Source organism: Acipenser ruthenus, chromosome 3, assembly GCF_902713425.1.
Source record: "Acipenser ruthenus chromosome 3, fAciRut3.2 maternal haplotype, whole genome shotgun sequence".
NCBI lineage: Eukaryota > Metazoa > Chordata > Actinopteri > Acipenseriformes > Acipenseridae > Acipenser > Acipenser ruthenus.
The window spans coordinates 79373521-79400549 of NC_081191.1; the positions used below are offsets into that span (position 1 = coordinate 79373521).

At 37.4% G+C, this 27029-nt stretch overlaps 1 protein-coding gene across 3 annotated transcripts in view; it reads left to right on the top strand.

Moving 5' to 3' along the window:
• The first annotated feature begins 1068 nt into the window (after positions 1-1068).
• Positions 1069-27029, top strand: part of LOC117394910 (double-stranded RNA-binding protein Staufen homolog 2) — an 88678-nt gene continuing 62717 nt past the window's right edge. For 2 of the 3 annotated variants that reach the window (XM_033993630.3, XM_033993632.3), the window contains exons 1-5: positions 1069-1205; positions 9154-9361; positions 9755-9885; positions 11958-12117; positions 13055-13190. In XM_033993630.3, the coding sequence (XP_033849521.3) occupies positions 9163-9361; positions 9755-9885; positions 11958-12117; positions 13055-13190 (626 nt within the window). In that variant the 5' untranslated portion in view covers positions 1069-1205; positions 9154-9162. The remainder of the gene's footprint in view (positions 1206-9153; positions 9362-9754; positions 9886-11957; positions 12118-13054; positions 13191-27029) is intronic. The other variant, XM_033993631.3, reaches the window with a different exon arrangement.

The following is a 27029-nucleotide window of genomic DNA, read 5'->3' on the forward strand; positions in this document are numbered from 1 at the left end:
TTTTCTGTGTTATGGTTCAGCTGCTCTTCTGTTCTAGTTGCCAGACATATTCTAGACCATATCAGATAAACTGTCTGTATAGGAGCAAAAAACAGCACCACCTAGTGTTTACTGTCAGCAATACAAAAAGAAACTTGATCCTAACACCTGTTCATGAGCTCCTAGTGACATACTTTGACAAGGACACTTTGGCTGATCAAGCCTGGGGGTAGCATATGTCTGTGGCTAGACCAAAAAAAAAAAAAAAATAGGTCTAGCCTAGGTATATGGTCTCGAGTATTTTTAAAAATAATGTATGTTTTATCAATCACTTATTTTCATTTTAAAACATGGTATCTGGTACTACACACTTAAAACCTGTATTTGCAGGCCTTGCTTCTGATTGATAGTCTTGTGCTTTCATGCCTCAGCTCTCTAGCACACACTAACCAGCACCTTAATAACGAGCACTAAACACACCATTATATATATATATATATAGGGAATTAGTGTAAAATGGTCTTACATCGATCCCCACTTTGATGTGCGCAAAGGCTTTTAAATCATGCATTTGATTTAAACATCAAGAACATACATGTTTGGCAAAGGTATATTATTAGTGAAGGAACCATTCCATACGCTGGAATAAGATTTGCCATGATGACCACACAACCTTAACGTGGACGGCAGCACAGAACACAGCATTTGTCTGTAGCCTGAAATCATTTTAAACATACCCTCAAATTCCAATCACTGAGAACATGAAAAAACAACAGTAGCCACCCTCCAGCATTATTGCATGCTTTGAATTTAAATTTCTAATAGTGTCAATAGGATGTTATATAACTGTTAGGCCTGTACAGTTGTGTTTGTGTTTATAATAAGGCTAACATTTTGCAGTGATTTATTTTTGCTGCTTAGAAAGATCAGCTGTAACAGTCCACTCACTACCGGAAAACCGGAAAGGCATGGATTGTACTATCTGTATGAGACAGTGGGGTGGGGGTAAATAAAAAAAAAAATCCGTTTAGTGCTATGTATAATATAATATAAAATAATTATATAATCTATAGATATTTTTTTAAAAATAACTTCTGTCAACCAGGCATATCTTTAAATCGATTGTCTCTCGTTAAATTTATAGCAATAATGGTTTGCGCCGTGTGTCAGTTCTCTTTAGTGTTTGCCGATGTTGGAGGTGTTTGGGGTCTGTCCCTGGAAAAAAGGTAAAAAAAAATAAGATTACATCTGAAATAACGTTGCGTTGAACCGTATCGTTCTGCAGATAAAGATATGCACGTTTCATATGTACGGTTTTGTTTGTCTGTCTGCGTTTTGTGTATTAAGAATATGAAATCGCAAGAATGAGATGCGGAGTTTTGGGTGTTTGCTTGTTTTCAGCCATGATGTCTGTGTTCTGTGCTGAAACAGTACTGAACAGTACATACAGTTATTGAATAACACAGTCTGACATGATAATGTCTGCTGTATTTTAACACTATCAGTCATAATAATAATGGTAATCATAATACATTAATGGCAACACAATGGGCATGCGTGTATACGTAATTTATTTTACGAACAGTGCTGTCAAACGAGTTCAAATAGGGTCGAGTCTGTGAAGACGTGATAGATATTCTCAGTACATTGATCTGTTACTGAATGGGTGGAAAAAAAAAATCTTAAGACGGGTTATCTTTATAACGATTGTGTTCCATGCAGAATATCTTGGATCCCCAGACTGTCATGACACACTGTCACTGATGAACCTGTGATTTGCTGCACACAATTGAGAGTTTGTTCATTAACATGTAGTTGTTTTTTTACAACAGGTTACTATACCTCCTTCAACATTTGCTGACCCTGAGCAAGATTTTTGGTGAAATAGAGACTAATGTATTTACTTGTAAACTGTTGTCTGTAGTTATTCGACTGATAGCTTAATAAATGTGTGAAACACAAAACCAGATCATACTCTTGACAGGGCAGAAATAGCAATTGTTGTCTTCACATTTGATTATTTTGTCAAAATAGACAATTATTGTAGTTTTGAAGTTGGTGTTTGGCACACTTCGTTTCATTTTACAAGATAATACTGTAAACGCGTTCCATGAAGTGAAAAAGTCTCCTCTAATGTTAGGACTTTCAGCTAAATATCGTCCAGGCAACAGCAATATAGTGAAGATGGTGAGTGTCACTCTTCAGAGTTTTACAGGGAACCATCCAAATTGAATTAAACTGGCTAAGGAAGTTCTGTAGCAGTCTTTGAGAGTATCAGAATCTTGGGGTAGGATGTATGGGATGGACTCAGATGTCACATTTACACATTAGGTTCCAGTCTGACAGACAGAGAGCAATGGTTGTATTTCGATAATCATTATCTGCTGAAGGAAAGGGTCAATGTGTGGATTGTCATTACATTGTCAAAGATTCTGGTGAGTGCTGTCCCATTCAAAAATCCTACCTTGTTTCTTTCACAGTCCGAACCATTGCACAAGAACAATGCATTCCTAGATTTTCAGCTTTTTAATTGGCTGGGAGAAAAATGTATGATTTAGGAATGTAATGCTATGAGGACCATAGAATCAGTATCAGTACTCTAACAAAAAATATCTACCATGATGTCTGAGCATCAAGGGAGACTGAAACAATATGAATAAGCATCCAGGCAGCCTGTAGAATAGGTTTGATGAGTTATTGTATTGTAGGCTTATCAGGAAAATAAATTTGAAAAATAAACAAGCATATCTATATCAAGCAAAGAAATCTCTGTTTGCAGACCTATGACTTAAGGGCAAAAGTCAGTCTCTCAGATTCTGTTTACAAAGTTACAAGGTCTTCAGATTTTATAGGCATTTTTTGGAAGACCAAGGGAGCTTTGGCATTGAACAGTACTGCTTGCTCTCACAAGGTAAGACAGCATTTGGTGTGTGGTAAATACATATGTGATATGCAATAGTTCCCAAAGTCTAGTTTACTGTACAGAATTTACTCCTCAGAGACATGTGACTGTCTCATTATGCGTTTACGCTTAGTGACCTGAGTCGCCTTAGAGTCGATTGGCTTTAAAGATTCTTATCAGTTGGGCCACCCATTTACATTTGTGCTGGGCTCCAAGCCTCCTTAGGACCTGTAAGTGTGTGAATAGCCCCTGGATTAAAGTGGTGACCTCAGACATTGCATCTCCATGGCGACCTCACCTCACACAGGATCTCAGGGCTTTGATATTCAAAATTTGTTAACCGTAGATCTAACTGTTTCTGATCACTTTTGCATTCTTTTTGATGCTATACTGCCTTCATCCAACAAGAGGGTGGCACGTACTATTAAAACACGCAGAATACATTCCTCAACAGAAATAAGGTTTTCCGAAATAGTAAGACTATCACCACTCACCACTAACCATTCTCTTTCTACCAGTGAGTTAGGCCTAGTTGACAGATTTAACCACCTTTTAACAAGTGCATTTGATGTTGTGGCCCCAGTTAAAACTCAGACAGCTTTTTCTAAAAAAAAATGCACCTTGAGTTAATAGTGCCTTATACCTAATGAAAAGGGAAATTTGAACTTAGATGGAGGGCTACTAATTTGCATATTTACTATGAGATTTCTAAAAATTTCTAAAAATCTGTTAAATTACAATGAAGCTTTGAGGACAGTCAGATGTTGCTATTTCTCAAATCTTATTGATGTTAATAAAATAATCCCAGAGTGCTCTTCTCAACTATTGATAGATGAATAACTCCATCGCTGGCTGCACTTCCTTATACTGATGCCTCTCCTGCTTGGTGTGAAGAATTTCTTAAGTATTTTCAGAACAAAATTATTAATATTAGGGATCAAATTCCTCAAGATGGTTCTTATTTAAATGTGCCCCCCAGACTGATTGGCTCTGTTCTGGACTCATTCTCAATGATTTTCTTCAGGTGATTTGAATACATTAGTAATGCAGATGAAATCCTCTGCCTGTTCATTAGATCCAGTTCCTACTCGATATCTTAAAGATGTATCTGGTTGTTTGTGTATCGATGTTCTTACTATAATAAATAGATCTCTGTCAAAAGGAATAGTTCCAGCTGCTTTCAAAACTGCTTTGGTTAAGCCACTACTCAAAAAGTCAAACTTATATTTTACTGATTTGATGAATTCTAGACGCATTTCTAACTTGCCTTTCTTAGATAAAGTTCTTGAAAAGGTAGTCAAACAACTTAACGTATATCTGGATAATAGCAATGTCCTTGAAAATTTTCAGTCAGGGTTTTGATCTGCTCATGGTACAGAGACTGCCATTGTCAGAGTGGTAAATAAATTACTGATGAGTAAGAATTAGTGCTGACTCTAATTTCATATTCATTTTAGTTATTTTAGACCTAAGTGCTGCATTTGATACTGTGGATCATGCTATTTTTCTTGATTGTCTTAAAAGCTGGGTTGGTCTGACAGGAACTGTTCTTAACTGGTTTAAGTCATATCTAACTAACAGACAGTACTTTGTTCCTGCAGGGGAGTCTGTATCAGGATTATCCAGTATTACTTGTGGTGTCCCCCAGGGCTCTATTCTTGGTCCAATATTATTTTCTTTGTATATGCTGCCACAGGGGGAAATCATTTGTAAACATAGTATAAACTTTCACTGTTATGCCGATGACATGCAACTTTATATTTCTGTAAAACCTGGTGACTCCACTGCTATATCAGTCTTACTACAGTGTCTCGCTGACATCAAAAGTTGGATGTCTAAATGCAGTTAAACTCAGATAAGACAGAAGTTTTGCTGTTAGGTTCTCGGCAACAACTAGAGCATGCAATGTTTTATTTGCAGGGCTTCCTCATCACGCCTTATCATGTTTGCAGCATGTTCAGAATGCAGTTGCTAGGGTTCTCACGAGAACAAAAAATCAGTATTATATAACTCCTGTGTTGGCCTCACTGCACTGGCTTCCAGTACATTTTAGAATTTATTTTTACAATCTTACTTTTAACATATAAAGCACTAAATGGTTTAGCACCAATTACATAAGAGAGATTCTGTCCCCATATAAACCTCTACGCACATTAAGGTCGGCTAATGCTGGACTTTTGTGCCTCTGAAAGGTAAAACTTGAAAAGGAGAGGAGAAAGTGTGTTTAGCGTTAATGCACCAGACTGTGGAACTCTTTGCCTCCCTCTATTAGAGGTGCTGCTTCAGTCGGTATTTTTAAATCAAGATTAAAGACTCACTTTTATAGATTAGCTTTTTTAACCTAACTTAGATAGGCCAATAAAGTTGCTGGTACCCATTTTTATCTGCTACATTTTGTATTTTATCTATGTGGCAAAGTGGTAAGTGGTAAGTGGTAACAGGTGTATAGCAGGTGCAGTGCGGATACAGTAATCCCAAGAATGCACAGACAACAAAGTACGGGTGAAAATGATTGTTTTAATGGTTTATAATCCAATGGTCTGATGACCCGCCAGTAAATAATAAAGAGCTGGCAATACACAACAATGTGTATGGCACAGTAATAAAACGAAGGGTTGCAGTCCCGCAAATAATAGACACGGTACAAAACACACACAATTAGACACACACGATCACTGTTCCAAAGTGAGTGCTCTCAGTGCTTGTGGTGAAGTACAATATACTACGTGCTATTAGTGAAACAAGTGCTGATAACAATGTTTATTCGTGACGGTAGTGCAGTGATGATCCGGTTTCGTGCTGGCCCTTGGCGACAGCTCTGGATCTGTGTTTAGCCGTCTAGTGATTACAAACACAGACAATTACTAAACAGACAAAGAAACAAAACACTCACAAACTCCTTTTGTTTATTTATTTTGGGCAATCTCCCGGTCCTTCCAGTTTCCACGTAACAAAAACCCAAGCGAAGGAAAAGATTTACAATTCTCCAGCCCCTTTTATGCGATTATGCATGACCCCTTGGTAAACAATTACAGCTGACTCTATTGCCTGCAGCTGCTCCCTCGTTTACCTTCCAGGTCAATACATTCTCGCACTGGAGTCTCGTCTTTTTCCAGGCTGATTGACTTCCCGACCCAGGGAATGAACTGTCAGGACAACCTGTCCAAAGCCTTTTCCTTTCGCTACTTTGTATCCTCACAGGTTGAGAGGGAGATTTACAACCAGAACTCATTATATTTCCATCACAATCTATCATTCTTATTTATTTCCTTGTATTTTTTACTTATTTCCTGTGTTTTTATAATGGTCTTATCTAGATATTTACAGATATTTACTATGTTATTTATTGCTATTATTAATATAATTGTATGTTGTTCATTTTGTGGTTTTACTGGGTTTTCTTTTTGATGATGATGATGATAATGATGATGATGCTGCATACTTTCTGTAAAGCGCTTTGAGATACCATGGTATGAAAGGCACTATACAAATACAATAAATAAATACAAAATAAAATTGAGGTTCCCAGCGTTTACAGATGATTTAAACTTCCCCTCTTTATTTTACGATTAACATGGGTCCTTATTTGGTCACTAACAAAACCTATATTACACAGGTGGTTTCTTTTGGATTGGCTGTAACCTGACAGCCTATACAGAAAAAGCAAGGACCATTCAGTTCATATTTCTGTCTGTATACATTACTTAAGGCTCATTCTGTGTCAACTCAACCAGAGCTTCCCACCTCAAGATTTTGATTATATTTTGTATAGTGGAAGATACAGGTCAGGTATGAAACCAGCCCAAATATTTAAGCTCAATGATGAAGATTTGTAGGGGGAGGGGTAGTCATACTTTATTATTATTATTTGTTTATTTAGCAGACGCCTTTATCCAAAGCGACTTACAGAGACTTAGAGTGTGTGAACTATGCATCAGCTGCAGAGTCACTTACAATTACGTCTCACTCGAAAGAAGGAGCACAAGGAGGTTAAGTGACTTGCTCAGGGTCACACAATGAGTCAGTGGCTGAGGTGGGATTTGAACCGGGGACCTCCTGGTTACAAGCCCTTTTCTTTAACCACTGGACCACACACTGAAACACGTCTCATTTTGGAGTGATTTCGAGGATCTAAAAAAGATACTTAGAATGTCAGAAGCCCTGTGGATGCTTCTGTACAGATAGCCAGGTAGGTCTTCTGTAGAATTCATTATTATTATTATTATTTATTTCTTAGCCGACGCCCTTACCCAGGGCGACTTACAATTATTACAAGATGCAAAATAAGTACCACCACTTTAGTATTTCTTTGTTGCTGGGGGCCTTAAAATTGAAAAATTGTCAAATTCCTGAGTGATTTTTAAGTGCATGTTCCTTTTAAAGTAGAAGAGATATCTCTTTCAAATTGCTTGTGTGCTTATAATTGATCTGACTTTCTTTATATAGCTCTGCTACTGTCCCCACAAAAGGATTCAGGATGAAAGCATAAAAAATGGCCCCATCTTTGAAGGGCTGTAACCCCTTGTGGGACACAAGTTAACAAACTGACCTTTGGTGGGCTTATAGATGACGATTTGAAGGACTTGTGGTAAAATAATTGACTTGGTAATCTGTCTCCTTCACAGTTTAATAAATGTACAAACATGAACGAAACCCCTTGTGGGACATGAGTTAACAAATTGACCTTTGGTAGGCTTATAGATGAGGATTTGAAGGACTTGTGGTAAAATAATTGACTTGGTAATCTGTCTTCATCACAGTTTAATAAATGTACAAACACGCATTTATGTTGTTTTGGGTTATATTGTACAATATTAGTAAATAGTTTGCATTTAAACCAAGAGAAACCATAAAACATGTATAAATAAATAAATCCATAAAACTAAAAACATTAAAATGTGTATAATATGTATAAGCAAGTGGTTTGTCTTCTTTGTTGCCATCTTTAAAAATGTATTCTTGCAAAGTTGTGAAACAAGCATTCATAGGTTATAGATGAGCGTTTGAAGGACTTGTGGTGAAATAATTGACTTGGTAATTGGAGTCTTGATTGATTGTGACTTGCTGTCGACTGAGTGAAGTCTTTATATAGTGGTGGTGCCCCATCTGGACATGATTTCCATTACTTGAGAGTAGAACTTCATGCTGATTTGAACTCGGGTCTCGCCAAGATAAGCACCAACTAAGACGTAGCTTTACAGTAAACTAATGTGATCCATCTGCATCTCCATCCATTTGCGTTTCTTTCCATCGGATGATGTAGATATCCTTCTGCCTGGTGTTGATGGCTGTAAGTCAGGGTAAGTGTAATGCTGACTCCAGGGATTAGCTTATTTTGCCTCCCCAGCGCATCAGCACACACAACGGCTGTGATGCTGGCTCCGGGGATCAACCACAGTGCGGTCTCCCCAGTGCATCCGCATGACAACTGTCTGGATTGAGCTAAGTAGGGTACATCTCCGGGGTCTTCGTGGGCACCTTTCATCCTTTATGTTTCTTTCAGTTTCAACACAAGTGCTGCCTCCTTTACGCATTTGTCGCTTGAATCTACTAATGTAATTTCCAGTCAGACCTTGGCGCACTTAAACTCCTCGGTTAGAGCAGAGACTGGTAGCTGCAGTATGCCTTTACCATAAAGTCCCACTCTGCTGATAATTATTAAACTGTGAAGGAGACAGAGTACCAAGTCAATTATTTCACCAAAAGTCCTTCCTGACCTGTATCTTCCACTGCATAAAATATAAGCAAAATCAAAATCTTGAGACAGGGATTTTCCTGGATTTTGGTTGATTTGACCCGGAATGACCCATGAGTGAAACTTCCCAGAAAAGACAATTACCGGCTGTGCTTGACAGCAGCCTCAAGTGAGCGTGTTTACACCTCCTGTGCCCAAAGAGAAAGCTGAGGGACACTGACACTGAGGGCATTGCTCATGATGTGCCTCTGCGTGAGCCGACACAGGGACGGTTGTGTGCAGAGTAGAGCAAGAAAAAAAAGAGCTAAGAGACTCAGCCTCCTCATCCTGATAGTGAAATCGGATCAAAGTTATCCTAAAAGTGTAAATGGGATATTATTGTCTTTGTGGTGTACTGTAAGCCCCTGCAATGAACTGATGAATGATTACACCCTGTCTTTGTCTATGTAAGGTATACCACATTGCTAGCTCTTCTGATGTTTAAAGGCTTTGTGCTCTGATGTGGTTTTATATAAACCCTGCTGGAATGTTATATCCATTGTTGCTAATTACAGTACTCCTTTGTTTTTCATTGCAGGCATAGAGGATGGCACAAGTTAAAGTGCAGACCACGGCAAACCTCTCTGGATCTGCCATGTCTCCTGCTATGCAGCTCCTGGCAGTGCCCACTGCAGGTCCTCTAGGTCTGCAGTCCTCTATGAACGGATCACTTCCATCCTCCAGTACCAGCTGTTCCAGTCCTGCAGCTGGGCTTGTGGAGTCTACTGTTTCTGCAAACGCACCAGGTACCACCTATTACAGTACACTGTGGAAGATAATTGCACTGTATTTGAGACCAGCTGAGACTGCTACTGGCCATTTCATGAAAATTGACTACTATACATTTTATATACATTTTATAAACATTTCATATTGTAACTTGCACCCCAAGGGCCTGATATTCAAATGTTGTTAACTTATGTTCAGTTATCTCCGAAAATAAAGCTCTGGGTTGAAACAACGTGTGTTTATATGTAAAACACTGCAAACAGCACCGCTTTTATATTGAAATACAAAATTAAAGCAGATTGCATATTGAAATTGACAAAAGTAAGTTTACTCAAAATCCATTTATCATTTCAAAACCACAGTGATATACAGTTGTACTTTGTTTATTAAAAGGTTTATTCTGTTTGCAGCTTCTCCCCAGGAAAACATGGCAAACCCCAAAGAGAAAACTCCAATGTGTCTGGTAAATGAGTTAGCCCGTTTCAACAGAATTCAGCCCCAGTACAAGCTCCTGAATGAACGAGGGGCTGCACATGCAAAGGTAAGATGTATCTTAATGGGATATTTTATATCATCCACATTTTCCTAATATTTAATTTATAAGCATTGTTGTTAGTATTGCATATTTGCCCCAAAGCTTTGAGCAGCATTGTGCACTAAAGCATGTGCAATGCTGATACGCCTCCCCACCTCACCTCTTCAGAACCAGGCTTGACAAATCTAAGCAAAAGCAATTTTTGCTGTAGTACCATGATAAATAATGGTCTAAGCTAAAACAACAATGGAGAATCATACAGAATACATACTGTACAGTTGGAAATTAAATATTAGGGAAATGTAGATGATACAAAGTGTCCCTTTAGTGCTTTCGGTTCAACATTGCAGTTGATATGTTTAAGGAACGAATTTTATTTAATACTACTTTTGTTTACAGTGATATTGGCATGTCTATTCGAGATGCAACAATGAATCGATGCATTGATTATTGATCACCTGGCCTTACATTTTCATTACATATTGGTGAATTGATGCATCACATCAGAGCGTTGTTTGAAGACTCCCATTTCCAGTTTGCATTAAAACATTGATTATGCTGTTATGCACTTAGTATATTAGTGTTAGTACGGTAGGTAGTCAACATCAGCGAATTGTTAGGATACAAACCTTTCAGCCTCTGGATTTGTGTTGGACAAGTCACATCCGTTAATAATATTTTATTAACATTTTCCTGATTTAAAAAATGAAAACTACACAATTATTTTATTTAGAAACATGGAAGAATCTCACATGAAGATTGGTAATTTAGGGGTAAAGGAAAGGGAGGACGGAAAAGCAATGTTTGGCAATTTGTTGGATTTCGTGTAGATGGTAAATACTTTTGACCAAAATGTTAACAAAGATGTTAATTAACAAGAATATTTAATTAACAAGAATTTGTAAGTCGCCCTGGATAAGGGCGTCGGCTAAGAATTAACAAGAATTTGTAAGTCGCCCTGGATAAGGGTGTCGGCTAAGAAATAAATAATAATAATAATAATAATATTTGACTTTGTTAAAAAAAATACTATTGTTTTTGTATTATTTTTAATAAAGTCTTAAAGGAACATATAATTAAACTCAAGCCCTTTGCATTTTTCTTTTTAAATCGAAAGTCTTGATTGTGGTTTAAATATTATGCACAGCAAAGTTTTTAGTTATTGGAGTTTCTGATACAAATCCTAATAAAATGTTGTTGATGCATCTATTATTGTCGATAAATGTGTACGTGATAATCGATTTAAGAAATTAGCTTGCCGATTACACCACTAATGTCTATCATTTATTCAAACATTTTTGTGTGCAACCATAATCTAGGACTGTACAGTATGGATTGCTAGTAGCTGAATTAGACAACCTTTACACACCCAGTTTTCACAGCAAAACTCACCAAAGAAAAACCCAAAGTACTGAACAAAATTAAATGCAGAGTACTAATGAAAAGATCCTCTGGTTTTGCTGATCTAAAGAAGTGGAACAAGTTAGACTGATCATTGGACCCAACCCATTTACCCGTATATAGAAACCAGGATTTTTAACGATTTGAAAACAATGTATGCATTGTAGTGCAAATATAATTATCTGTCATTTGCATATGCTGTAAATGAGTGTACATTTGCAGGACTATCTATACAACCCCATTGTGCTCTACCTACATGATTTTGATTTATAGCCTGCTTGATAAAAGCTGTTTGGTTTTGTACTTTCGGTACTTTCACCCAAACAACAATTCATATTCTGCATACATTTGCATGGGAGATATCAAGAATAAAATATACAAACACATCACAGGTACATTTTAGTCAAACTACACCATTTGTTTTGATTTATTCTCATTCATCTTTTGCATAAACTTTATTGATATAACTGTATTACCTGATTTAACCATTAGCTTCAATGGTTTCCGTCAATGTGATGAATCAGTGAAAATAATACAGTTTTCGACTTCCAACATGAGTTAACAGTTTGTTGTATCGATGTGTGTATTGTAAACCCTGACTAACTCAAGCGAAGTACAGTATTTGAGAGCGGTTCCTATATTGTTGCGAATTTGCTGTTGCTATCCGGTGCTTACAGATCTTCACTGTGCAGCTGACTCTTGGAGAACAGATCTGGGAAGCAGAAGGAAGCAGCATCAAAAAGGCGCAACATTCAGCTGCAGCCACGGCATTGACTGAGACGACCCTGCCCAAGCCATCACTGCGGCCGCCCAAGGGGGAGACTAACAGCAACCCAGGTACATCACACAGCGAGACTGCATAGCAGGGTTCAGGTTATGACAGATTACCACCATGTATCGATCTCCCAGAATGTTATCACATGACTGCGTTTAAACATTTACACTAGGACACTGTAGCTGTAGTGTAGGGGAATATTTTGAGGTCAGCTTAGCCTATTGATTTTAAATTGAACAGACCACTGCTTACAACATATTAAATGACATGCTATACAACACAACATACTATACACCAAGTTGTATACAAAATAAACCTTTACTAATCCACATTAGAACACCATCAGTGACTTCATAAATGCCTTCTGCACAGAAGATCTCTGGCACAGCTAAAGTAAAGGCTACAGTCGGGTTAATTTGTAAACAAAAAGGTACCAGATTTTATAATTAAGGAAAAGGGATAGCATTTTTGTTTACCTAATCTTGTTTACAAACGGGTTATACATTTAGTGTATCAAAAGTGAGAAAAATAAATTATGATATTAAAGTAAATAAATAAATAAATACAGATCTTAGAATCGAAGCAAGGCTGGGACAGGTTAGCACTTGGATGGGGGGGGGGGGGGGGGGGGGGGGGCAAAGTTGTGTTGGTGGCTCATTATAAGGGCCCCAGTATGGAGGAATGAGATTGGACCAGTATCACATTTAGAAAAAGGTAATGAATTAAGTTGTTTAAGGTTGCTTTTTGGGTTTAGGATTGTAAAAGCTTACAGTGGTGCAGGTCACCAAAACGGCTGGAGACACACTTTAAAATGCAAACTATTCGTGAAATGTAATTAGAAATAAACAACCTGCTAGATGCAATGCATCTTCTTTCTTATATTTGTGTTACATTATTGGGGGAAAAACAACAACTGTGTGCTAGTTTTCTACAGGTACTGTAAAATATAATAAATTCTTATCATTTAGTATGTTTGTGTATTTTCTCATCCTCATGTAGGCAGTATAACCCCTACTGTTGAACTGAATGGCTTAGCAATGAAAAGAGGAGAACCTGCCATTTACAGATCCTTGGACCCAAAGCCTTTGCCAAATTACAGAGCCAATTACAACTTCCGGGGCATGTTCAATCAAAGGTAAGCGTATTTCACTGTAGTTTATTGTCTGATGATTATGACAATGCTTTAGCAACTCTTTCCAGGCCTTTTCCTCTGGGATAAATAAGTACAATCTGCTGTTGCAGCTTCCTAGAGTAATACAAATACATGCTATTACCACCGAATGCAGGCTGATGGATGTATAATAAATTGAGCAGCTCCAGGGCTCCTCATATTACACGCACTGTGTTCTCATAAAGTTATTGCATTGCTGATTGCTGTTACTGAATTTTAACTGTTGTGCCAAGACTCCTAGTCAATTTAAAATTTCGATTGTCTTCTAGTGCCCTGTACCTAACCATTTATTCATAGTTTGTTACAGGATTATATCTATAATAATAGAAAAAAAAGACTTACAAACACATGTTGTAATAAAAATATGTTCATGTTGAAGGACCTACAAGTAGAGGTCAGTGTTGCTGAGTTTGTTGTCCCCAGTGTTTGTCTTGTCTGCAATGTAGTCTTTAGATCTAAACAGTGTATTTAACCTCTTTGGGGGATTATACTTTTTTCTGTTATTCTCATTACCATGCTGCTTCTTTTAAGAAGAGTGTGTTCAATTGATAGCCAGTAATACAGAACTCCTGCTGCTTGGGACTGTGGTCGGCGTTCTCATATTGAAATGCACATTCACCATCAGGCGAAAAGGGGAGCATTGCAGGATGCCCCTTATCATGAAAAATGCTCATATTTTCATGGTCGTAATATGATTATAATTATTCAGTCCCTTCTGAATGTGGCATTTACACTATTGACTATAGTATTGCTTTTCCTAATTATAGCTTCTGTTGGCGGCTGCTCTTCAGTTTGTGCGACATTAGGCCAGTTTATGTGTTGGTTTGTTTCACGTGAATGGACAATGTGTGTGAAACTTGGCAGGGAAAGCTCGTGAAAATGTCCCAAAAAATTGTCTTATTATTTTACCGTGAAAGTCTCAATTTCTTGTGAGGTTCCAGGAAATGCTTGTGAAATCAACGCCCATTTACACATGTAAACACGAGTTTCTCGTGAAAATGTTAATTAGCTCGTTCAAGTCCTTTCCTAAAGCTGCTATAAAAGTCACATGGGAATAAGTTACCATGGTCCAAAGATGGCAGCAGGGAAATTGATGTTTTGTTTGCAGTATTTCCTTTATCAGATCGATGTTAACCCCACTTTTTTCTCTGTCTTCCGTATAACTTTTCATAATGCAAATCATACATGGATCTAAATGTGTTTGTAAAGTATCATACAGATTGTATTTACCAAGTTTCTATTTAAAACTATTACTAAAAATGTTTGATAAACTGCATCGCGGGCTTGTGAATTCAGGTGGTTACAGCTACTGTACAGTACTTCAGAATACACTTGCAAATAGCTTTCCAAACAACTGTCAAAACGTCTTTATTGTAAAGTACTAAGTACTATGTTTAAATGTTTATAACTATACTCCAATGCAATTTCTCCTAGTTACTTATGTCTGAGCAAAACCTGTGTCCATCCTCCACTTACATCCGTTGGAGCGATGAAGAGACTCGGGTGTTAATATCCATAAGGGAAGAAGATATGATGAGACAGCTTGATGCAATGCACAACATGAACATTGTTTAACCCGCTCTTTTTGCGACTTATTTCTTGGGAATCAGCACTACTCAATATTCCAATTCTTTATTAAGCAGAAGCAGTCATACAAGTACAGTGCAAATGAGGATGCTACATTTGGTATAAAGAGATACAAAATAAGCCAATGAAACAGAAATGTGATACAAAATAAAAGTACACCGTCGGGTTACAAACATAAAGATAGCCGTGCATCTCTAACAGCAGGACCCTCTTCATGTCGCTGTTCAATTCTTGCTGGAGGATGAGGTAACTGTTCCTCTGCTTGCCTGAACACCTCCTTACGGTCCTGGCACATATAGTGCAGGATACAGCAGGCTGTAATAATTTGGGAAACAAGCTTGTGGTTCACTTCAGTACACTTCAGTAGTATCCACCCCCTCCCTTGCAATAGCCAAACGCCTGTTCAACGAGCACTCGGATTTGGCCCAGTTTATTATTAATAAAGATCTAACCCCCTCCCACACACACACACACACACACACACACACACACACACACAGATGATATGTGAAAAGCAGTGTGGGTCGACAACACTAAAACAAAGTATTAAAAAAGCAGGCACAATCCATCAGCAAATCAGATCTTTAATAACCATTTACATCACACACGATGACACGTGAATTCTCTCTTGTGAAACTGTTCTCTGCTCATGTAAACAGTATTTTGGGGACTTTCACGTTTAACAGCACGAGAATGTAAGTGGGCCGTCAGCATGGTTAATTTAAATCTGCCCCCCCCCCCCCCCTCCCACTCTCCTTAATTTGCATAGCAATTTGCATAACACAAAAAGGCACCATGTCCACGTTTATTTCACGAGACACAAATGTCTCGAGAAAAGTCAAACAGTCAGTTTTTAGGTCTCACTTATTATTATAATTTATAATTCTATTATAATTTAATTTTAATTTCTCTAGACGAAAAAGAAGACATTTATTATTGTCATCTTTGGATTTTAATTGCTCCTTTGCTATTGTACAGTGTCTTTGGAATGTTATAAATTATAAATGTAATCTTGTTTTCTTGTGCAGACAGTAATGCTCATAATCAGGTTTCAGTCACGCAAGCAGCACTGGCAAGGTCAACTTTTATAACTTACACTGACACATATGAATAACCCATTATCTTCATGTTAGGCTTTTTATAAGATTAATGTGTAATACAATGACATTTAGGGCCTCATGCACTAAACGACGGTAAGTTACCTGAAGTACTGCGTGGCAAGGGAAACCCATACTGCGCAAAAAGGAAGGCGTGACCGCTCTTTTCACTAATCTACTAATATGCACTAATAAGGCGAGCTAAATAAACATTTGCAAGCTGTCACTGCGCGGTGTATTCTGCACGCGGAATTCTGCAGGAGGTTTTTACACACAGTTTAATATAGTAGTGCAGTCATCATAACCTGACTTTTTAGTGCATGATGTGCATGGGAAAAACTAATAGCCTACGGAATGCTGTAAGAGTTATGAAATTGAATGCTGTTTGTTTTTTGAAAAAATAACTGGTTCTTTTTTCGTTTTTCAGCTTTTGAATACAGGCTAAGGAAAACAAACAAGGAAACAGTTGTTCCTTTTTCAGCTTTTGAGTAACCAAAAATGAACAATGAACCAGTAGACTTTTCATTATTCAAAAAACTATTTGTTTATTTTCTTAGCACGACTTACTGTAGTTGTTGCTAAATATTACAAAATACAGTAAATTCAGTAGCGATTTAAGAGCATATTCTAATAAAAGCACAAAATATAGATCGATTTTAAATAACAGCAACTTCAAGACATATATAGGCAAATATGTTCCTGTCTGTATCTACGTATTGCCTCCTCCTGGGTGCGACCCTCTCGCTCTCCTGCACACTTATACATTTACGCTCTTTGGTTAAAAAACAAAACAAAAAACAAAATAAACCAGGCGGTTCATCCCATGCGTAAAGAGGCTTACTGCGTGGTAACCACGTTACCGCTGTTTAGTGCATGAGGCCCTTAATGTGTTAAAGGGCTGAGCAATTTTTTTTACTATTGTTTTTAATGTGTTATTTTTTTGTGTATTTTATTCAGTCAAAAAAGAAATACTATATTTATTCATTGTAGAATTCTCAAAAAAAACAAAAAACTAAAAAGTAGTTTTACCTGCAGAGGGCAGTAGCGGTTTGTTGAAAATATTGTTAGGCTGTGGATAAACTGGTCAGTAAAAAAAAAAAATAATAATAATAATAATAATCATCCATGTATCTCTAGGTGTTGTTGTTGTTATTATTATTATATCTTTAAAAAAAAAAAAAAATCCCCATGGGGAAATGTAAATGCAATTTTCTTTTCAGCAGACAGTGCATCATGAATCATTTATTTTACCACTGCAACTGTATTTTTTATTGTCATGCGAAAGGAACATTGTTACATTGGAGGCCTAAGACTTTTCTATTAAATGGATGGCTACCCATTTCAACATTTCAACATAGGTCAACATTTTCAACAGCAATCACTCGATACATCCAGTCTGCCCACATCGATCCTGTCCGTTTGGAAGCTAGTCTTGCAGTCAATGTTCTCCTATGTGACTGTTTACTGCATTCATTAGGGATCACTGTGAGGAGAGCTTGGATGTATTTGCAAATCGTGCCATTACTACAACTGCTAATATCTCACCATTTCACTTTGCAACTTAATTGTTAGCGACTTCATATTTACAGGGTTCTATAAATCCCTTGTGCTTAATGTGTATCTGACCTGATGTTAGTACCGTATTTAGTTCATGTTTTAAGTTTCTGCTGTGCAGACAGTACACTTTGAATTATTGTGTTCAGGTTTGATACAGACGTATCCTTTTGCTTTTCTTACTCAAGTTCCAGTACCGATGTTAACCCTTTCACTTCTGCATTGTTTTAACCTCAATATCAATGCCATATCAGTGATATAGACCACATGCTTTGAAATTGCATATTCATAGTAGGTGCACTGCTGTATTCTCGATGAAGGTGGCATCCAGTGGAAAGGTACCTGTGCCATTCAAATTGTGTGCAGAATTCCAAGTGGAAAAGATTGTACCATTCAGGGACCTATAAAAACAAAGCATGTAGAAAAATGCACATGTTTGGTATCTCTGGATTCAGGGCACTCAAACAATTTAAAAAAAACATGTTTTTTTACAAAGGAAGCAAAGATACTAAAGTTAATTTGAAAAACAAGCAATATTTACTTTATCTGGTAACATTACAGATTCCTGAAGGATTATGGGTAAGAAGCCATTCAGGAGAAGTTTGATGCTGTTTTGGTACCCAAAAGGCAGGGTGGGTACCACACTCCAAGGCATACAGAATTCAATGTGGAAAAGGCAAAGGCATCATGTCATTCTAGGGCCTATAAATACCATTAATATCTGTAGATAAATCCAAAAGGGTTTTGAGGGTGCAACTGTGGTGTAGGTGTTACATTTTTATTTTTTTATTTCTACAGTGAAATGTTGTGGTCACATAACCAGACTTGCATGTGTTTAGCACTTGTATTCATTTTTTTTTCGAATTGACATATATAATAACCTCATATGACAACTAGGGGCTGTAGAGTAACATAATCCGAATTTGTTACTCAAGCCAGGTTTAGGTAATCTAAAACAGAAATCTGCAAAGACAGCATGGCTTATCAGACTATATTATAATTGTGCCTCTTTTGTAGATATCACATTTTCATTTGGCTGGACCCCTGCACAGGTGAAATGTTTTTTTTACAGATATATACTACTGTTCAGCTTTTAAACTTACATTTGTGTTGCAGTATGGTACACATGATGGTTAGGTGGAGTCATTTAAAAGGATATTTAAAATGAGGCCATCACAGACTGCCCTATTTACACAATGCAAGTAAGACAGAAAGCTTACTCAAATATTTTTAGTAGTACTGTATTGTCTTGTACTGAATTTTATGGTAGTCACTGAACAGCATTTCAAATCTTACAGAAAAAATGTCTGGACTGATCAACGACAGTTTTACCATATACCATCAAATCACCCATCAGCACAGTCAGACAATCTTTTACATATACCCTGTTCAGGATTTCCAGCAATTAGGTGCCATACATTTTAGCAATGAACAACAAACATTGCTAAAAGTGATTAAACAGATATCACAAAATTAGGGGTTAAAACGTTTTGTACTCATAGCGGGGGATGTGTATATAATGTTCTAAAATACTGTAATTGTTCAAATTTGTGGTGATTATGACAGATATTTTACTGTTCCAGAAAATATGTGAATCAGTGAGTCGCTGCTCTCACTAATAAAGCTGTGCTAGTTAGACCCCTACCCCAAAACATCTCATGCATTCTAGAGTATGTTTTTTTCATTACAGTCAAATAAACTATTTAAAATTCTCCACCTACATTCCCAACTTAAACCTGAGGGTTACTTGACTTAAACCTTTACATGTAACACGATGCTGTTTGAGGTATTCTTTCCATGATGATATCACTTTGTGCTGGAGCAAGTCATTCCATTCCATGTTGCTGTGACCCATCATGGCATGGAAATGCTGTGTCATGCCACTTACTAAGGGCAGGTTTTACAGGAATAATAATGTGAAGGTGGCCTGGAACAGTTGTAACTGTAATTACTCATTGTTTAAAATGCAATTGGAATCAATTGTCTTGGCGAGAGCCGAGTTCAAATCAGCATGAAGTTTTAACATCTACTATCGTGTAATGGAAATCTATGAACAGGGAAGTTGGAAATGCTTGAAACAACAATGGGAGGATTCCAGAAATAATGGCCTGTAGAATTAGTCAACACTTACTGTATGCCTATTTTTGGAAATATTGTAGTGTTTCACTTTTCTCAGCAGTCTTAAAATGGAAAGTGCTTGATAGCAATCCTTTCACAAATAATTGACACTTGAAAAGCCTTTCCGTGTCCTCAAACACGATTATTTTCATTTGGAATTCCAATTCTAATTCTTCTTCTTTTTCTTCTTATCTATAATAATTTCAGTTTACAGAGTACAAATAGTGGTCTGTAGCCCAATTATTGTAAAAAAAAAACTGCAAGTACTGCTGAGATTGAAAGTAAAATGTTACTGTTAGGGATATAAATTACTAAGTTTAATAACGTAATTATTAATAACATAAACAGGCTCTCCAGAGATACTAAAACTTTCTAGATAAGCGCTCTTCGTCTGAAACACATAAAGGATATTGAAGTCAAAAAAGGAACTAATTAAAAAATATATGTTTTATCTTTTAAGTGACAAGCAAAAGCTTATCCTCCTAAACCTCAGGACTGGTTTTCTTCATCAGCTTTTTGGTTCTGGAGGTCATCTATGCTTTTGGTAAATTTTAAAGTGCTAATTGAAGGAGAATCAGCTCACATTCACATTGAAAGCTGGCAAGTTTCCCCACATGATCTAGATTTTAAACACTATGTACTGAGATAGCCCTGTTTGTTTATTCTTATCTAATGCTGTTAAGTGGGGCTGCAGTTTGTCTGACTTCCTTTAGACAGCACAGAGTGCGGTTACTGTAGTAGAGTACTAGGCGGCTCAGAGCAAAATACTGGCAATTATTGTAATCCAGAAATACCTCTTCCCACAGTAACTGTAAATTGGGCCTTTTGTTCCACCCCTCACCCTACTATTACGCATTTTATTTTTCAGTTCATGACTTACTTCATATAAAACTGCTACTTTTGTCAGTTTCAAGTTATTTCAGAGAAAATTGTGCATTCTTCGTTTTTTGTGGAGGGGTACCAACAAATTTGAGCACGTCTGTGTATATATATATATATATATATATATATATATATATATATATATATATATAATTTCTTACTTCTAGTGATGTACAGACGTGCTCAAATTTGTTGGTACCCCTCCACAAAAAACGAAGAATGCACAATTTTCTCTGAAATAACTTGAAACTGACAAAAGTAATTGGCATCCACCATTGTTTATTCCATATTTAATAGAAATCAGACTTTGCTTTTGATTTTTTTATTCAACATAATATTGTAAATAAGAAAACAAATGAAAATGGCATGGACAAAAATGATGGGACCGCTAACCTAATATTTTGTTGCACAACCTTTAGAGGCAATCACTGCAATCAAACGTTTTCTGTAGCTCTCAATGAGACTTCTGCACCTGTTAACAGGTAGTTTGGCCCACTCTTCCTGAGCAAACTGCTCCAGCTGTCTCAGGTTTGATGGGTGCCTTCTCCAGACTGCACGTTTCAGCTCTTTCCATAGATGTTCGATAGGATTCAGATCAGGACTCATAGAAGGCCACTTCAGAATAGTCCAATGTTTTGTTCTTATCCATTCTTGGGTGCTTTTAGCTGTGTGTTTTGGGTCATTATCCTGTTGGAGGACCCATGACCTGCGACTGAGACAGAGCTTTCTGACACTAGGCAGTACGTTTCGCTCCAGAATGCCTTGATAGTCTTGAGATTTCATTGGGCCCTGCACAGATTCAAGGCACCCTGTGCCAGGCGCAGCAAAGCAGCCCCAAAACATAACCGAGCCTCCTCCATGTTTCACTGTAGGTATGGTGTTCTTTTCTTTGAAAGATTCATTTTTTCGTCTATTTATTATCTTTTCTAAGGGGTACCAACAAATGTGTCCAGGCCATTTTAGAATATCTTTGTAGAATAAGCAATAATTCATCTCTTTTCACAGCTTCTTTGCTTTATTCTATGACATACCAAAGGCATGCAAGTATACATGATAAAATAGCTTTTAATTTCATCACTTTTCAGGAGGAATGAAGCATTATTTCAATGAGCTGTAAGGGTACCAACAAATTTGAGCACGTCTGTATGTGTTGCTGTGTCAGCATTTTCTCCTTATCCATGATCGTTTATATTGTTGCTAAGTATTTGTTGGAGGCTGCTTCATGCAGCCAGGAAAGTATATGCAAACATTTTACAGTAGATATATATATATAAAAACTCCCATCTCTAGCTTTGATTTGCTGTCCTTGAGAGTGGAACCATTTGTACCTTGGCATCTTATCAAGGAGGGCAGTAGAAGCAATGCCAATTGTTCAGCGGCTGTGGAACAATGCTGTACATGCTTAACAGCTACAAAATGTTGTTATCAGCGTTTATACCCTTTATAATGAGATAAAAGTGTAAAACAAATACTGAAAACACAGAAGGTGTATGTATAGTATGTTTGTTCCTCAGTCCACCTGAGGCTGTTAAATTTTCCAAATCATTTTGGGAATCAAGTGTTGTCTGACTCTTGAGCTATCCTGTGTATGTTTTCAGTTATTTTCATACAGAAACATTGACATTCTGATATAACCTGACCAACGTGTAGGGCAAACTCACCAAAAATTGGTTTATTAAATATAATCACCCTTTAAACCATTAAGAAAATGTTAAGTAATATGGTATTGGCATACTGTACCTGGAAATATACAAGCATTGAAATTGAAGTAGAGGAAATTATTTGTACTGTATTATGACAACATTGTTAATTTTTTTTTTTTTTTAAATTCTGTATTCTATTAAATCTGTTTGTTTATTATTTACTGTATATGCTGGTGATGTTTAGTTGCTCAACCCTGTAGGATTTAGGTTTTAGTCCACTCAGTTGTGTAATATATTTCAAGAAGCCCTCGCTTAAACTTTTTTTTTTCTGAATTCAGTACTTCTAAAACCAATTATAATGAACAAATTAACAATTTGTAAAACAAATTCTGAGAAATGGACAAAATTAGTGCAGGCAGTACGCCCTAATTCACAAAGGTCTAGCTCTTGGATGATGTCCAAATACTCCCTGGTACCAAAGCAATTCATTGATACGTCAAAATATCTCGGGACTGGAAGACCAATTGATAATAGTAACACTGCTTATAATTACATTATTACATCTGCTGCCTACATATTATCTGTTATTAATTGTTGAGCTAGATATACAGTATATTTGGATTGTCCTTTTCACTTTCCTAACATAAAAGTATCTATAGTGATCTGTACTAATATTTGGCTAAACTGATGTCAAAACCCACTCAAAATAGCCTTGAGGTGAAATGATGCAGCATTCTTGAGGATTCAGAAACCTGAAAGATCTATGGGTCAGAAATATTTTAATTGTGTTGCTGCCTCTTCCTGTCACGAAGGTCTCCACACACCAGACGCGATGCAATTTTTAAATTGGCGACGAGACACTTTCGCAGTGACGTGACCATACACACCAGAAGTGACACAGAGGCAATGCGACAGGTTTGAAAACTGCCAGATCTATGCAACTGTTCAACATTGCTATTGACAAAACTATGATCAAGACTGGTACATATTTGTCAACATGATGTGGAAATTCATGAGTGTCTCCTCTGACGGTATTTCAACATATATGGCAATAAATCATACAGACCAGGCTTATGCAGTTCCTTCAATTCCTTATAATTGTGATGCCCTTTGTCATAAAGCTCTGGGTATTTTTTCAATGACAAGTATTATTGTTTTCTCCGTCATTTTGGATACTGCTTCACCCTCCTGGACCACGTGCATTGAAGCTGTTCTCTGATTGCTCAAGTTGACGCGTGTCAAACGCAAAAAATAGGATTCAATCCTATTTATTTCACGTCACTCAAGTGCCGCTCCGGCGTCGCCTGTCGCGTGAAAGATACTTATCAAAAGTATAGGTTCTATTCATTTTGATGCATCGCTACACAGTTCCGCTTGCCGCATCGTGTCTGGTGGATAGCAGCCTTTAGGCGGGGACCGCACACCAAGTGATTCAATCGAACAGGACCTGTTGGGCGTAATATTGGACGATTCTGTCATTGGGTGCACACTAGCATTGCAGTGAACCTTAAATTGGCTATTTACAAATTAAATAATGCATATTTTCAATAGAAAATCCTTTGTTTTTGTAAAATAATTGTCAAAATCCCTTTTTTAAAGATTTGTGGAGGGTAAATGTTTGAAGCCCTGCCCTGTCACTTTAAGTTCAGTCTTTGGTAGTATGTCACGCTGAATTTGGAAATGGGAAATCTCGGGCCTGTTCCAAACAATGTATCTATGCAGTACACTGAAGTCCTTGTTGCTGTGAATGTGACACAAGTACCAAAGGTGAGTTGGTCAGTGTAACAGACCATTATACACACATGACGAATACCTGGTCTCTGACTAGCATAGACACCTCCTCCAACTCCTGCCTGTCTGCGGCACACTAGCCAATCATTTCATAGCAGTGCTATATATGTCTGATCTGCTGTAAATTGTTTGGGATTTTGTCGGGGACTGCCACACATCAGATGATACACCTTACCATTAGTTGTATCAATATTTGTAAATGATTATTCATAAATTGTTATATGATGTACTGGTGGTTTGAATAGTTTTTATTATGGGGTCTGTATGTCTTGAACTGTGTTTTTTTGCTGGCATTTTGCCAGTGTAACAGGGCAGAGGCTGGGCATGAACAGCACACCGGAAACAAGTGTCTTAACCACAATGCAAAAGGACAGGTTCATCTCCATTCATGGTTATAGAACTTTTAACTTCATCTGATCTCAACGACAGGGAACAGAATCCCTAACAGCAGTGCATTACACAACACTACCTGTTACGCCCGATCCTTCCAAATAAAATCCTTGATCTTCATTTTTTAAAAATTGTTTTATTTTGTAGTTTGTTTGTAAATAAATTATTCTTCAATTTAAAAAAAACAAAAAAACAACCTAAACAAAATGGGATCTCCTAAATGTATTCAGTACATTAACAACTTTCTCCCAGTGCAGTGAAACTTTTTCATATATGAACATAATATATGTAGTATTTGCTGTGATTTCATTGTTTTGGAAATGTGTACTCACCCACCTCATCGCTGACTGAGAAAACCTCGACCTTAGCCTCTCAGAAATTCTTCTGTTTCCTCTCTAAGTACAAGCACTGTGTACACTGCATGTGGTAGCACCTCCTGGATGGGACTTGTTCCCTTTGACAAGTGGCCTTTTGTGCCCCCTGTGTAGGTTACATGATCTCATTTTGTCGCAGCATGTTTTCTGCATTTACTTTTAGGAAACACACTGTGAAAAAAAAACATGGTAATAGGATAGGAACTGCAGCTGGGAGAGTCTAAATGGTTCCAAGCTTCTTGTATTCCCAGCAAACCCTGGCTCGGCACTCTGAAAGGTATTCTTCCTACAGTATCTATCTAGAAAGGCAGCCAGCCAACAAGGGTTAATCTAAAGTAACCTTTATTTAAGGAATAGTCAATATCATATATTAGAGTGTCAACTTGGCAACTGGTGTTTTATTAGAAATGTCCTTTTAAAAATAAGATCCGTCCAAGAGCTCTGTGGGCTTCTCTACCGTGGGGCTATCAGGGGTTTCTTTGAGTGGAGGTGGCATTGTGAGGGTTGTTACCCTGGATGTGTGAGTTGTTCAAGAGAAACTGGCTCGAGTTTCTAATGGAAATATAGCATTTTAGTGCACTTCCCCAAATGGGTTTAAAAATAGTTCCTATATATGTATCGTTTTAAAGACAATCGTGCGATGGATTTACAGCTGAGCTGTGCATCGTTTGGAGTTCTGCTGTGACGTCAATTGATTGTTCAGGCTCGATCAAATGAGAGTTATTGTACTAAAATCAATATAGTAGGCTGTACCAGTTTTTTTTTTTTTTTTTATAACATTGCCTATGATTATGTTTGCTTTTAGGATAGGATTTTTGTATAGGGCTAACTTTGTTTTCTACATTTATAGATATTGAGTGGTAAAATAAAAGCTGAAAAGTAATACTGCATATAATACTTTTTAGTTGCTTTATAATAATTGAATTGCTTCACCCGGCGCAGTTGCAAATCACCGTGTAACAATTATTTTTTTTTTTGTTCCTAGGTATTAAGTGTTATTTCCTAATTGCTTATGCCTCAAAAGTATAGAAAATGGCTATTATTCCCCACAAACTTTGCTTTTGTGACCAGGACAGTGATATTTTGAAATTTACCTATTTTCCAGAACATTCCAGATAGATTCAGTGCTGAGTAAACTTGGAGTAACTTCTAGAACTTTCTAGAACTTTCCAGTAATATAAATAGTAGTATAAATACAGGGGCCTTAAGCCCACCAGTTCAGTTTAGTTCCAGCTGCCTAAGTGGATACATATCTGCATTTTTCTGAGATGGCATCAAGGTCATAGGAGACTTCAAAATGGTGGCATTCCTGATGGGTCTCCAAGGCGGTTTTACCAAGTTTCCCTGCTATCTTTGCCTTTGGGACAGCAGGGACACCAAGGCGCACTACCACAGGCGGGACTGGCCACAGCGGACCGAGTTCTCTGTGGGGAGGAACAATGTCAAGTGGGAGCCACTGGTGGACCCCCGGAAGGTGATGCCACCACTGCACATCAAATTGGGCCTTATGAAACAATTTGTCAGAGCTCTAGATAAGGAGTCGGCAGCCTTCAAGTACCTTCAAGACTTCTTCCCTAAGCTGTCTGAGGCAAAGGTCAAAGCCGGTGTCTTTGTCGGACCACAGATAAAGAAGATCCTGGAGTGCAATGAATTCCCCAAGAAGCTCACTAGTAAGGAGAAAGCGGCTTGGAACAGCTTTGTCGCAGTGGTTCGGGGCTTCCTGGGCAATCACAAGGCCGAAAACTATGTGGAGCTGGTTGAGACTCTGATGAAGAACTACGGCACAATGGGCTGTAGGATGTCCCTCAAAGTCCATATCCTTGATGCTCATCTTGATAAATTCAAGGAGAACATGGGAGTGTACTCAGAGGAGCAAGGCGAGCGCTTCCACCAGGATATAGTGGACTTTGAACGCCGCTACCAAGGACAGTATAACGAGAACATGATGGGAGACTACATTTGGGGGCTGATTCGTGAAAGTGATTTACAGTATAATCGTAAATCTCAAAAAACTACTCACTTCTAAATCTTTTGTAGTCATTTTTGTATTACTTTAGTATAAATACATGTTAATTTGGATTCATATGTTGTTTTTTTCTGACTTCATGTGAACGAAAAGACACAAATTCGCCCGTTTTCTCATTGGAAATAGGTACATTTCAAAATATCACTATCCTGGTCACAAAAGCAAAGTTTGTGGGGAATAATAGCCATTTTCTATACTTTTGAGGCATAAGCAATTAGGAAATAACACTTACTACCCAAGAACAAAAATTGTGTTACATAGTGAATGAAAACATCTTGGTTTAATAGAATACCTTTGGGGGAACCTCACTTTCTTTATCTTGATTATTTATTTGCCATGTT